The sequence below is a fragment of the Colossoma macropomum genome, unplaced genomic scaffold, assembly GCF_904425465.1.
Source record: "Colossoma macropomum unplaced genomic scaffold, Colossoma_macropomum, whole genome shotgun sequence".
Taxonomy (NCBI): Eukaryota; Metazoa; Chordata; class Actinopteri; order Characiformes; family Serrasalmidae; genus Colossoma; species Colossoma macropomum.
In genome coordinates this window covers 29,047,270-29,062,269 of record NW_023494786.1, presented here as the reverse complement: position 1 = coordinate 29,062,269, position 15,000 = coordinate 29,047,270, and the positions used below count along the sequence as shown (strand labels likewise).

Genomic DNA, 15,000 nt, shown 5'->3' with positions numbered 1-15,000 from the left:
TAAGAGGCAGGCCAGTGTGTGTATGTGTGTGTGCGCTGTGATGGACAACCTTCAATGCCGCGTATTTTTAAAGTGAAAGTTTGGAAAAAATCTAATTTATACATTTTTTTTCTGCTTACATGTAGTTGATCAGCGAAGACGTGTCTGGTGTCTGAAGTCTGCTTCTTTAGTTTTTGCACTGAAAGCTCATATCCCAGCAATTAGCATCACACAGATTTCAGGCCTGAATGACTCTAGTCTCAAGGGGCCAGACGTGATCTCATAATGAGAATAAACGACAGAGGACAACCTATTGAACTTTTGGTGCTAGATGGGGCCGAAATCCACCACCACAAGTGTACACCCCCTCTAAAGCCAACCCCAACCCTGAAGCGCCACATCGGCTCTACACTGCAAAAAATTATAACTTAGCAAGTGTAAACATCTTAAATGTAGTCAATATATCTACTATTTCTCATTATGAGGCTGTCGTAAAAATATTGTAAGATTATTTAACTTATTTGTAGACAATTTTTACTTGTTTTTAAGCTGTTTTATCTTATATAAGTGTCTTGTTCCATTGACAGATCATGTTACTTGTTTTAAGCATTACTTCTTGAAATAAGCTAAATTATCAAAATTATTTCTCAAAACAAGTAAACTAATCTGCAAATGGAATAAAACACTTTCACTAGATAAAATCACTTAAAACACATAAAAATGTACAGAAACAGGTGGAAAAATATTAGAATATTCTTATAACAGTGTCATATTGAGAAATATTAGCTATATTTAAGAAGTTTTCACTTGTTAAGATCTTTTTTTTTGCAATGTACTTTGAGCTCCGCCTCTGAGACGTTGGACTGGCTTAAATATTTCGCACTCAGTTTGTTCCCACCCTAATAAGTGTACATTCCCAGCCACATTTAGCCCAAAAGTTCTAATAGCTGTCCCCAGATGTTCTTGTTACGAGATCATGTCTGGCCCTGCAAGACCAGAATGACTCCTTGGGGAATCGCTAAGTAATCTCTAATAGACTTGGTGTAATCTATAAACATGGACATTGTACACTGAATAACTAAAAACAGTGGTTGTTGGCATCTTGGAGCCCAAATTGTGGCCAAACTTCTGTCTATTTTTAGTAGAAAACTGTATAAATTAGATTTTCACAGTGAGTTTATACAGAAGCACCAAGTATTTGCAGTGTGTTGGCTCAGCGCTGTCATTTGCATTTGTGTACTTGCGTTGAGTTGTTTTGAGATGTTTCTGGTTTTAGGGGACGGTCAAGTGCCGGGAGAACCCAGCCACTCATGGGATTCGAACCCACAATGTTCCAGTTGCTGGTTACCCCTCCTCCCACTACGTCACTTTACTACACTTCAGGGGTTCTTTAGTAAAGGAAATGAACCAAGAACATTCAAAGAATCATTTGCATGCTTAAATGGTTCTTTACGTGATTCTTCAGATTAATGGAGAATGTGTTGTATATTAGGCGATAATGTAAATTTAGACAAACGATTATCGTCTCCAGAATTATTGCGATAAATGATATTATCGTGTTAAAAATTAATTTACGAAGAAAACTCAAGTGAGTGGGCCTTTCAGTCATGTGATCATTTTATTGCAGCCTATGTAAGTGAACTGCTGCATAGTTTGGGGCTGCAGAGCGCAAAGCCCGAGCTTTGATGAGGGTCGCGAGTGACGGCAGGAGGAGGAGGACGACAAGGGGCACCAGGGCAAAGAGCGAGTCCTGAGTTCCGCCGCCCGGGCCCTGCCCCCTGTTCCACAGCGAGGCCGCTTCATTACACCTCACGTTCGACTCGGGCGGCCAAGCTGCAAGCTGGGGGCAGTGACGAGGAGACGGAGCAGCGAGCTCTCGGCTTGGGTGCTTTTAAAAAGAGCAGAGAGGGAACAGAAAGAGAGAGGGACGAGCAGCAGCAACAGAGACTGACTGAAGAGCTGGTTGGTTTTGTTGAGTTTATTTTGTGTGAGTTTGAAGCAAATATTAAAGGAATGGCTGCTGCATAAGTTTTTCCTGCCTCCAGCGTCCTCGAGCCCAGGTTAGCGCATGACGTGCTACAAATAATAATATTATTATTATTATGATTGTAGTCTTTAACAACCTAGCTTGTTTCATACACAATTAACATTATTACACATCTCAGGCGCCGCTGTCTGCTGAAGTACTTACGGCTTGGCAGCTCGTACTGTGGATTCAAGGTCTGTATTGCCACCTTTGATGATCATCAGTTTTCTGCATAGACGGCGTGTAACACTGTTACTCTAACATCTAACGGTTCTCCGTGTTCGTCGGATCCGAAACCAAAATATTACCAAACGGGCGCGGTAACACCCTTCTTCTGTACAAGCTCATCCATTTTTCACCATCTAGGAAGACGGTCACATGTAGTTGTTTCATTTGCATATACCCAGCATTCTTTGCCAGACTGAAACACTACATTCTAATCTTTTCAAGTGGTGTTTTAAAAACGTATATTTGTAGTTAATTAGTTACGTTTGCGTGGTCTATACTTAAATGCCCTCTTTTCTGTTATAGCTTAGGTCTAAAATTTTAACCTACCATAGATTAGAATGCTTGTACAAAGTCAATGGTTAAATAAGAAGAACGACAAAAAAAGGAATAATTCCCATCGCAAGGGTACATGATAGAAAAATAAAACGATAATTTACTTCATATCGTCACTGGTTGAAATTATTGCGATATTCGATAATATCGTTTACCGTCCCAAGGCTATTGTACATGGTTCTATATAGAACCTTTCTGAAAATGATTTTATGTAGCACCAAAAAGGGTTCTGCTATTGTTACGATGTCAAGCTTGTAGAATAGAATTTTGGTGCTACACAGAAACGTTTACAAAGAGCTTTTATATTGGACCATTGTTTTTACTTAAGAACCCTTGAAGAACCATATAAGAATCTATGAAGAATCTATATAGAACCTTTTTGGAAAGGGTTCTGTACAACAACAACAGCTTGTCATTATAGAAGAATACTTTTTGGTGCTATATAGATGAAAAGGGTCCTACAGCACATTCGCCATCAATCTGAAGAAACACTTTCACAATGTACATCATGCAACGGGTTCTTTGAGCGTTCATGGTTCTATATAGAACCATTTACTTTACTAAAGTACCCTTGAAGGGCGTATAGGCTACCAAGCTAGGGGTGTGGAAGCTGGCTTCCTCTAAGATATCTGAAGACCACCACATCTTTTGAACTACAGATAACGCAATGCCTTTGGACAGCTCAACATGATTGGAGGAGAACACCAGTCAGTTAAAAGATGTCCACATTGGCTAGCATCACACTGAGTGAAGGGGTGAGGGGGAGGACCATCCTACCCACCCAGAGAGCACAAGGCTAATTTTGCTGTCTTAGACTGGGAACCAAACTCACTCTGTGTTGTAATGTGAATATTTTTTACTGTAATTACATTTAAGTATCATTTATATATGGATGGCTTTAAATAAAACATCAAGGCAAAAAGTGAGTGAGGAATACAGCAGTCAGTGAGAAAGAGCAACCACAGAAACTGAAGTCTCCAGTAAGCAAATGCAGTCAAGGTCTCTCGTAGAACGTCACTGTGTGAAGCCACCGAGGTGAAGGAGAAGCCATTTGTCTGACGGGATCTGCCCCTCTAAGTGTGTGATCATTTTCAGTGGTGTGGTTTAACCGCTTGTATTTGTCAGACAAGTTTGTTCTGGTGAATAAATGTGGTACCGACTCAAAGATTAGACAGGCCATTAAATAAAGGTCATCAATAAAGGTCGTCATCCTGTCATCAGCCTATAGAGGGAGACGATTAACCTGAAAGGCAGAGACATGAAAGGAAAATGAATCACAGCACAGGACTGTGTGCATTTATTCGGTTATCTGACACTTTCCTTCCAAAACAGGCCATTTTTCAGCACTAAAAGGAGGGTGTGCAAATTCCTGGAAAAGGTTCTTTAACACTTTCTCAGAATTCACCTCTCTGAGCGTCACCTCACTGCCCGCTAACTGAACAGAGCACTCAGAGGAGGACTGCATGTGTTTGGAGTCAGTGTGGCATGAGGAAGATCTCTGCCATCCTGTTTATCAAGGTACAAACAATATAAATGTTCCCTCAAAGGTACAACAGTGGTTTTAAGGGCCAATTGTTCCCAGTGTAAAAGTTCATATTTGTATCTTTTCATAACCGAATGTTTTAAAAAGAACAGTAAAATAAAAGCCTGGAGACGAGACGGGGTGTGTGGAGTCAATACAGCTTAGAAAATATCATTTCAATGGACTATGATACAATTATGTTCCCTGACTAAAGGTACTGAGATGTTGATGGGTTCCACCCCAGTGACAAGAGGGGCACTGCCCCAGTGACAGTTTACTACATTTACTTCTGAGTGCATTCAAAAGTGTGAACACCCCCATCAACAATCATATTCTGATGATTTTCTAAGTGAAAGTAAATCAACACACCCTCTACAAAAACATGTCAGCCCTCTGAACTCATGTGTCATTCTGTAGTCAGTATGATGTACTGAAATTTCTAATATGGGCCTGACACCAATTACAGAGTGATGCACATCTTCAGGGCTCATTCTCTGTAATATCCATTTTATATCTGAGAAGTTTGGCAAACAACAAAAATGTATGTCCTAGCTAAAGGTAATGCCTCTCACTCCCAGGGCTGGTCTGAGGGACTGACTCTCAGGGCGGTCATATATATGGTCATTTATTTCCTCTCACCCAATCAGAAAACATGCTATGCCTCTAATTCCAAAGAATTTCCCACCCTTATGGAACTCAAGGGATGTCAGGAAAAACTCCCAAGGAGGAAAAACCACTGAAAGGAACCAAGGTTTAAATGGATCAGCTCTCTAAAAGCGTGAGGAAGAACCACTGAGAACAACAAAGACTCTAAAGGAAAAACTCCCTAAGAACATAGATAAGAACCACTGAGAAGAACCAAGACTCAAAAGGAAAAACTCCCTAAGAACATGGAGAAGAACCAATGAGAAGAACCAAGACTCAAAAGGAAAACCTCCCTAAGAACATGGAGAAGAACCATGAAAGAACCAAGACTCAAAAGGAAAAACTCCCTAAGAACATGGAGAAGAACCACTGAGAAGAACCAAGACTCAAAAGGAAAAACTCCCTAAGAACATGGAGAAGAACCACTGAGAAGAACCAAGACTCAAAAGGAAAAACTCCCTAAGAACATGGAGAAGAACCACTGAGAAGAACCAAGACTCAAAAGGAAAAACTCCCTAAGAACATGGAGAAGAACCACTGAGAAGAACCAAGACTCAAAAGGAAAAACTCCCTAAGAACATGGAGAAGAACCACTGAGAAGAACCAAGACTCAAAAGGACAAACTCTCTGAGAACATGAGGAAGAACAGTTGAAAGGAACCAAGACTCAAAAGGAGAAATTCTCTAAGAGCATCAGGAAAAAAAAACAATGAGAAGAACCAAAACTCAAACGGAAAAGCTTGCACTAAGAGCATGAAGAAGAACCACTAAGAGGAACCAAGACTTGAGTGGATAAACTCTCTCAGACACGAGGAAGAACCAAAACTCCAAAGGAAAAACTTCTTAAGAGCACAAAGAAATACCACTGAAAAGAACCACAATTGAATAGGAAAACTATCTAAGCGCATGAGGAAGAACCACTGAGAGGAACCAAGACTCAGAAAGGAAACCCATCATCCTCTGTGCCACACAGGACACTGAAGTTAGAATACAAGTAGAACCCAATTACAAGGAAGATTAAACAGATGCCCTTTAATCATACAGATAAACTGTAACAAAACCCCACGACTAACATTAAGAGTCTGATAGAAAACGGTCAGTAAAAGGTTCCACCACTACACTCAGCTCCACGGACACTTCTAAACATCCATCACTCCAAACTGTAGAGGAGGTGCTGATCCCTACAGCAGCCTGAAGGTCAAAAACACCACAAGAAGTACGCTGAAGATCACCACCACAAGGAGAACTCACACTCAGCCATGAGTGTGTGTGAGTGCTTGTATTTGTTTGACTCACAAAGGCTACAGACACACAGCACGTGATGGAGTTTTACATCGGTTCTTCTCTGCCCTCCTCAGCTGCTCTCAGATCAAGTGCATTTTCTATTCAAGAGAATGTTTTATCAGAAACAGGCCGGAAGAGAAGAGACTGAGAATGCAGACGAGGAGAGAGAGAGGGATAGAGCGACTAATCCATTCATGAGAATGAAACACAGTGATGCGTGTCATGAAGGAAGAATGTGCTCCAGTGTAAAACTCACCCTTATCATAGCAGCTCTTACAACACACTCAGTAACCACTCTTACAGACACGCACTGCAAAAAAATGGTACCTTGGCAAGTGACATTATCTTAACTCACTCATGTTGAGACTGTTGTAAGCTTATTATAAGATTACTGAATTTATTTCTTACTCTATTTTTTTTTAAATGATCTTAAATCATTGGCAGATAATGTTGCTTCTCTTAAGAAATATGCTTGAAAGAAGCAAAGTGATCTGCAAATTTTCTGAGATCGTTTTACTTGATACAGTTTTTTAAAACAAGAAAAACAAATGCGGCTTCAGACCCACACGTGGCTCTTTTACTGCCCTGTTGTGGCTCCACAGCAGAATCTGATTTGTAGGTAATAATAAAATAATAAAATCCTCCTTTACAGTAAAATAAAGCTCTGCTGATCGTTTTAACACAGTTTTAACAATAAATGGTCCTAAATGCTGGATTTAATGTAGAACTGCTAATTTCACCCTTTAACCCTGAGAGTTGGCACGCAGATTGAAAGTCACCATAGCAACACAGACAACAATCTCAGCTAGCTAGCTAGTAGCTAACGAAAAGGCAAAGAGAGATTTAAGATGAACATTGATAATTTGGAGTTGACTGGATTTGCATTCATAATCACTCCAGCTGGTTTCCTGATATGTTTAATCTGCAACGAGAAACTGTCACACACTGAAAAGCCACAAAGCTGAAGTCAGTTTCTCGTTCTCCAGCTTCTCCTTCGAATTGTCCCGTTCCACCTTAATTGGTGCAGCAGTTACATTCTGGCGCCTCAGGCACCATTTAAGGTGGAACGGGAAAATTTGCACTAGAAGCTGGCGAATGAGGAGTAACTTCAGCCTCGTAAAAAGTTGAATGTTGAGAGACATTTTACACAAAATTATTCTACTTTTGAGGAAAAGTTTCCTGCTAGAGATGTGAGAAAAGCGACTATAGCTGAGCTAAAGCTTCAAGCAGAGCACAGTAATTCTGGATTTTCGTATATATATATTTTTAGCCTATGCTAGTGCATTAGCACATACTGAGACACATTTACAGCCAAGATGGTAAAACGTTACTTCAATAACATGGACATGAAATGTTGTGGCTTCTAAGATTTTTGTTGAAACTTGACAGTATGGCTCTTCTTAATAAAAAATGGACAAAAACACATACAAAATTCAATGCCAGATGCATACTGGATTAAAATCACTCCACAATTATTACTGTCAGACTGTAAAACTACACACACTGCAGATTCATACTGGATTAAAATCACTCCAATTATTACTGTCAGATGTAAAACACACACTGCAGATTCATACTGGATAAAATCGCTCCACAATTATTACTGTCAGACTGTAAAACTACACACACTGCAGATTCATACTGGATTAAAATCACTCCACAATTATTACTGTCAGACTGTAAAACTACACACACTGCAGATTCATACTGGATTAAAATCGCTCCACAATTATTACTGTCAGACTGTAAAACTACACACACTGCAGATTCATACTGGATTAAAATCGCTCCACAATTATTACCGTCAGACTGTAAAACTACACACACTGCAGATTCATACTGGATTAAAATCACTCCACAATTATTACCGTCAGACTGTAAAACTACACACACTGCAGATTCATACTGGATTAAAATCACTCCACAATTATTACCGTCAGACTGTAAAAACTACACACACTGCAGATTCATACCGGTTATTTGTCTGTTTCTTGGACATCCCTTCTTTAAGTTCAACAGTAGTGCAGTCTCTATAGTGCTGGCTTGAACTCATCCCTGAACTTCAATGAAAGAGTTCCTACCTGACACTAAAAAGTGCTTCCCAAACGTTCCCGTTGCTTTGAAGAGTGAACTCTGCTGCTCACATTTTAGACAGAAGCGGCTCATCAAAGCCCCAAATGCACAGCCAGCCTGCAGCTCAAACGCAGCGAGGCAGTGGGCCAGCGGGCTGGAGGGCTGGCTGGTTTTAATCTGACCTCAGGCCTGTCTAGCTCACTCTAATCTTTACATTAGTCCTAGCTAATGGAGCAGCTATTAGCCGTGCGTGCGTGTTGTGGCCGGCCTGAGCTATGAGCTGCTGCAGATTGATGAATATCAGAGACGAAAGTCTTCAGATAAGAGTTTGGTGGACTTGCTGACTGAATGGGGGCAAAACACACAAACGTAGAAGCACAAACGCTGAGATGGATTTGATGAGCAGCAGAAAGAATTAAATGAACTGAACGAAAACGTGAGCAAAGCTGAAAGCTCAGAGCTTCTGTGGGAGAGAAGAAGAGAGGAAAATATGAGAGAGAGAGAGAGAGAGAGAGAGAGAGAGATGGAGGGAAAAGCTGAGATCAGAGTGAGAATGAGAGAGAGTGTGTGAGGGAGGAAGAGACAAAGAAGTAGTGAAACAGAGAGACAGACAGACAGACAGACAGACAGACAGACAGACGGAGACAGAAACGGACACAGCAAAAGAGAGATGAAAGGAGTGAACGAGGGAGTGAGAATGATCCTGTTGGTGTTCTCATGTGCCTCGTGTGTGTGTGTGTGTGTGTGTGTGAGAGTGTGTGTGTGTGTGTGTGAGTGTGTGAGTGTGTGTGTGAGTGTGTGGTGTGTGTGTGAGTGTGTGTGTGTGTGTGAGTGTGTGTGAGTGTGTGTGTGTGTGTGTGTGTGTGTGTGTGTGTGTGTGTGTGATCAGTATTCAAGGTGAGAGTCCATAAATATTTCAGTTCGCTGAAACCTTCACTCACAGAGATATCAGCACTCAGTCAAACTGGAGAGAGAGAGAGAAAGAGAGAGAGAAAGAGAGAGAGAGGGGAAGAGAGGGAAGAGGGAAGAATGAAGAGTGAAGAAAAAAGAGAGAAGAGAGGAAGAAAGACAGAGAGGTGAGGGAAGAGGAAAGAAGAAATAGAGAGGGGGAGAAAGAGAGAGATGAAGGAAGATAAGACAAAATAGAGAAGAAGAGCTGGAGAGAGAGTGAGAAAAGATGGAGAAAGAGAGAGGTGAGGGACGAGGGAAGAAGAAAGAGAGAGAAGAGGGAAGAAGAAATAGAGGAAGGGGACTAAAAGAGAGAGGCGAGGGAAGAGGAAAGAAGAAATAGAGAGGGGGAGAAAGAGAGCTGTTTCTCTGCATACTTTGTTAGCCCCCTTTTACCCTGTTCTTCAGTGGTCAGGACCCCCATGGACCCTCACAGAGCAGGTACTATTTGGGTGGTGGATCATTCTCAGCACTGCAGTAACATTGATGTGATGGTGGTGTGTTAGTGTGTGTTGCGCTGGTCTGAGTGGATCAGACACAGCAGTGCTGCTGGAGTTCTTAAACACCTCAGTGTCACTGCTGGACTTAAAATAGTCCACCAACCAAAAACATCCAGCCAACAGCGTCCTGTGACCACTGATGAAGGACTAGACGATGACCAACACAAACTGTGCAGCAGCAGATGAGCTGTCGTCTCTGACTTTACATCTACAAGGTGGACTGACAAGGTAGGAGTGTCTAATAGAGTGGACAGTGTTCAAAAACTCCAGCAGCACTGCTGTGTCTGATCCACTCAGACCAGCACAACACACACTAACACACCACCACCACAGTCAGTGTTACTGCAGTGCTGAGAATGATCCACCACCCAAATAGTACCTGCTCTGTGAGGGTCCATGGGGGTTCTGACCACAGAAGAACAGGGTAAAAGGGGGCTAACAAAGTATCAGAGAAACAGATGGACTACAGTCTGTAACTGTAGAACTACAAAGTGCACCTATATAGTAAGTGGAGCTGATAAAATGGACAATGAGCGTAGAAACAAGGAGGTGGTCATAATGTTATGCCTGATCGGTGTAAATACTGTTCAAATTTAATAACACACTCTGGAAGAAACTTTGGCCAACATTCTGTAAAGCTTACCCAACCTAGCAACAGTTGCTAGGAAGAAAATGCATTTGTGGGTGGAACCCTGTAAGTCAACTGAGTAAGGTAGGGGAGTAGAGAGAGAGAGAGAGAGAGAGAGAGAGAGAGGGAGAGAGAGGGAGAGAGAGGGAGATAAATAATGGCTCAGACTCTGTGAACCAGAAAGACCCGAATCTACAGAGACACAAAATCGAGGCCAAAAAAGAACAGACAGAGGAAGAGACAGACGAACAAGATCCGTAACATCACCCAGAGCAGAGAACAGCAGCTCTAATCCTGAAACAATCAATGGATTAGACACCAGGAGGAACAAGGGAAGGTAGGGGAGGAGAGGGGAGGAGAAGAGAGACAGAGAGACGAGGACAAGAGCAGCAAGAACATAAAACAAAGCACAAATGATCTGATGGAAATTCATTCCTCAAAACACAATAAAGTGGTCTGAGTGGACAAATGGACAGGACTTAAATAGAACACAGCAGCGTCACATTGTTTAAAGCTTATAAATATACAGCTCTTTAATACTGTAAGTACTTTTGTAGTGTATGTCTCTTTAATAATACATGTACTGTACAAAATATACAGTCATATGCAAAAGTGTGGGTGCCTCTGGTAAAATTTTGTTTTGTTTATTTTCTAAGTAAAATTAAGGGTCACACTTTATGTGGATGGTCCCCTATAGATGCTCTATACATACTTAAATCATTAACAAACTTTCTGTGATGTTCAGTTGATTATCAACAACATTGTGGTTAGGATTAGGTTTAGGAGTAGATGTAGGTTTTGCCTTGAGGTTAAGGTTAGGGTAAAAATTAGGATTAGGGATAGATTTAATAAACTCTTTCACACTGAACTTGAAGTTCAGTTGCGTTTATTTGAAATTTAGTTGAACGTTACTTAAAGATATACTGAGCGTTTACAAACCATCCACAGTGGACCATCCAAATAAGTTGCACATGCTCTACAGAGAACACATTTATGTACGCTTTAATAGTCTGTTTATTTGTTCAATTTACCATATTGGGCAAAAAATAAAAACATAAAATGTGGCTCGTGCAAAGGTTATGGCACTAATTGTTCACTGAAATTTGAAGAAAAATACCACGAATGTTTCAATCTATTTAATATATCATGCTTGAAACATCTTTTTTCATTAATAACCCATTAAAGGTTATGAAAAATGTACATTTCAACAGGAAGTTGAATCATTCAAATTTCCTGAAGATCAAGAAAAGAGTTTTTTCTTTATTTTCAATGATATCGTGACGTGGACACAACAATAATGGACAAAGCAGAGACACATTATTTAAAGCTTATATGTGCATTTTTATAGAACATATTTTCTCCAAATGTTGATGAATAGTAATCCATATTTAACATTATATAAAATAAAATTTAATAAAATAGCAATTGTGGCATGTGCAAAGGTTTGGACACCCTTCAAGTTGTATAGTCTAAGAACTTAATTAACTTGTTAGGACCGGTTAAGCAGATCAGCAATTATCATTAGAATAATGTCATTTGATGACAATATTAGAGTGTAATGAATTCTCTACCTCAGTGACACCTAGCTCAACAACACTCAACAACCACAGGCTCCTCTAAGCAGCTGGCTGAGGATCTGAAAATGAAGCTATCTGATGCTTATAAAGCAGGTGAAGGCTAAATACCAAAATGCTTCCAGCTCAAACATTCTACTCTCTGAAATGTCTTTAAGAAATGGCAGTTAAGGGGAACTGTGGAAGACATGGCAAGATCTTGAAGACCAAGGAAACACTCAGAGAGAACTGCTTGTATGGTAGCCAGGAAGGCAAAGCAAAACCCCCACATGGCAACAAAGGACCTGTAGCCGACACAGGAGTAGTGGTGTATTATTCTGCTGTGCAGCCCTATTGTACAAACATGATCTGCATGGAAGAGCAATCAGAAAACCTTACCTGCAACCTCATCACACCATGTCTGAAGTATGCAAAACAACATCTAGATATGTCAGAGACATTTTGGAATCAAGTACTGTTAACTGAAAAATAGAACTCTTTGGACGTCAAAGTCTTGCAGAAAACCAAAAAAGCAGGATTTGATGAAAAGAACACCTTGCCGACTGTTAAGCACGGGGCAGACCTATTGGGGTTGTGGGGCGGCCAGTGGCAGAGGAACAGGTAGATGGAAGAATGGTTTCCATTCATTTTTGCTTTTCTATTTTTTTTAATGACAATGATAATGAAATATCGAATATAAATTAACTGTACATTAACATTGCTGTAGAAGTTCTGTTTATTTCTTTTAACTTCAAAAATCCACAAAATATATTATTTGGCCAGGGGTGGCCACACATTTGCAACTGCAATCTTTTAAAAGTGTACGTATTTTCAAAAATAGTGTTTTTTATCATATAAATGACTAATTTTTACTGCATATACAGTACGTATCTTTGTATAGTGTCTCCCTTCAAGTGTCTCTTTTTATAGTGTATACAACTCTTTTTATGGTGAAGTCTGTGTCTATTTTTTCAGCAAAGCCAAAACAGCAGAAAATGTTTTGGCTGAATAAGGCCTTTTCTCTGGACTTCATCTCCAGATGTGGCAGTGTGTGGTGGTTGTTTTTGTCTGAAGGTGTGTGCTGATGATGGCAGTCTAGTCCTCAGCTGGGGATCGTTCTCCCTGCAGGGCTGAGAGGACTCACACTGAAATAGCTTTAGTATCTACTAATTCAGCATCAGAAAACAGTGAAGGTCTAGACTGGGTTGCACCCGGTTTTGCGTAAATTTACACGTAAGCTTGGGCCTAATGTCTTTACTAAGTCCTTAGCTACACTAGTTAGTTTGAAACTATCCTTTTACTAAATCTGGTTGCACCACAAATCCGTAAGTCGTGTCTTAACTTGTAACAACTAACTAATGCGTACGTCACTTTAATATCACATTAACATGTTCAGAGCCAATCCATAAACCTGCTGCCATGAAAACATGATAGCAGTTGGCTCTGACTTTTCCATGGAAAAAATATCCAGTCCAGAAGAAAATGATGTGTATAAGTTGAACTGAATAACCGAATTATCTTTAGCCTCTGCCTGGTTGTTCTTTAATATTTTCTTTAAACAACCAAAAATGCATCTTTTTAAATGACAGTTTCTGGCTAACTGACACAACAGCTGCCTCAGTTTAGATCAGGGGTCGGCAACATGTGGCTCCGGGGCTGCATGCAGCCCTTTAACGGCCCTGTTGCGGCTCCACAGCAGAATTAGATTTGTAGGTAAAAAATAAAATAATCCTCCTTTGTAGTAAAATAAAGCTCTGCTGTTCTAACAGATTTAACACTAAACGGTCTTAAATGCTGGACTTAATGTAGAACTGCTAATTCACCCTTTAACCCTGAAGATTATTGTGCAGACTGCTGGTCACCACAGCAATGCAGAAAACAATCTGGCCTAGCTAGTAGCTAATGAAAAGGTTTCTCATTCACCAGCTGCTCGTTCGAATTTTCCCGTTCCACCTTAAATGGTGCAGCAGTTACATTCTGGCAGCCTCAGGCACCATTTAAGGTGGAACAGGAAAATTTGAACGAGAAGCTGGCGAATGAGAAGCGACTTCGGCCTCGTAAAAAGTAGAACTTTGAGAGACATTTTACAAGAAACTGTTCTACTTTTGTGGAAAAGTTTCCTGCCAGAGATGCGAGAAAAGCAGCTATAGCTGAGCTAAAGCTTAAAGCAGAGCAAAGTAAGTCTGTGTTTTTTGTTTGTATATATTTTTTAGCCTATACTAGTACATCAGCACATACTGAGACATATTTACAGCCAAGATGGTAAAATGGACATTAAAAGTTGTGGCTCCCAAAGTGGTTTGATTTTTGTTGAAAGGTCAAAATGGCTCTTCTTGACATTTGGGTTGCCAACCCCTGCTTTAGATGTTTGGGCAGCAGCCAAATCTTACTGAGCTGGAGCTATGGGTGTTTAGCTTTATGCTCAGAGTTAAAACCAGGGTGATGATTAGAGCTGTAAGTAAAATCACACCATATAGCGTTTAGAGTTTTTACAGTTTTTAGCTTAGTTAACCAAAAAAGTCATGGTTTATGTCTTTTTGTGCTTTCTACATGGTTTCTGATGGTTTCCCCAACACTTACACCAGCTGAGGGGGAGGTGTAAACATTTAGTAACTACTAAGCTCAACTTTAAAGCTAGTTTGTGTGGATTTAGTAATGCATAAACCTGAACCTAGTAAACACACATTACAACTAGCCTACATTTAAACTCACAGCTGGTGCAACTGGCCACTGCTCTATAACCTTTATGGAGAATGATTTTGAAGTTCATAAGTAATTGGACAGTGACTATGAGGTCATATACATCTATATTAGGTATCACGAACTATTTCAGGGAGCCAAAAGTAATTGGATAAATGAGTGTGGTGGAAAGTGGGGCACAACCTAATGCAGGATAAAAAGAAACATGGATTTTTACATGGAGTTAAACAAGTGAACATACTTTTAGTCACCTTCTCATATTCCCATAGCGACATCATCTGTGAATTTTCACACCAATCGAACAGATGGTTCTCACGCTTTACTCTGGAGACTTTGTTCATCGCGTTTTCAATTAGCAAGTTCTATGTGTAAGTCCCAGAATTCACTCCTGCATGATTTGAATCACTCTTTGTGGCTGTAATATAGCACTAATATTAAAGCATATAATCAACACACAGTGAGAGCTAACCAGGCTAAAGTACAGCCTCCTCACGGTGGGGTTAGCTTCAACATACTGTTACAGCTAAGACTCCCAAAGTAACAGTGAGTGTGTTTACATGCACTTAATAATCTGATAACTGC

The 15,000-nt window shown here is 40.3% G+C and overlaps 1 protein-coding gene across 1 annotated transcript in view; it reads right to left on the bottom strand.

Annotated features, from left to right (window-relative positions):
* Positions 1–1,597: 1,597 nt before the first annotated feature.
* LOC118826654 overlaps positions 1,598–15,000 on the bottom strand; it is a 66,077-nt gene continuing 52,674 nt past the window's right edge. The window contains exons 10-11 of the mRNA XM_036597687.1: positions 3,972–4,072; positions 1,598–1,867 (exon numbers count right to left, since the gene is read on the bottom strand). Of these exons, the coding sequence (XP_036453580.1) occupies positions 1,598–1,867; positions 3,972–4,072 (371 nt within the window). The remainder of the gene's footprint in view (positions 1,868–3,971; positions 4,073–15,000) is intronic.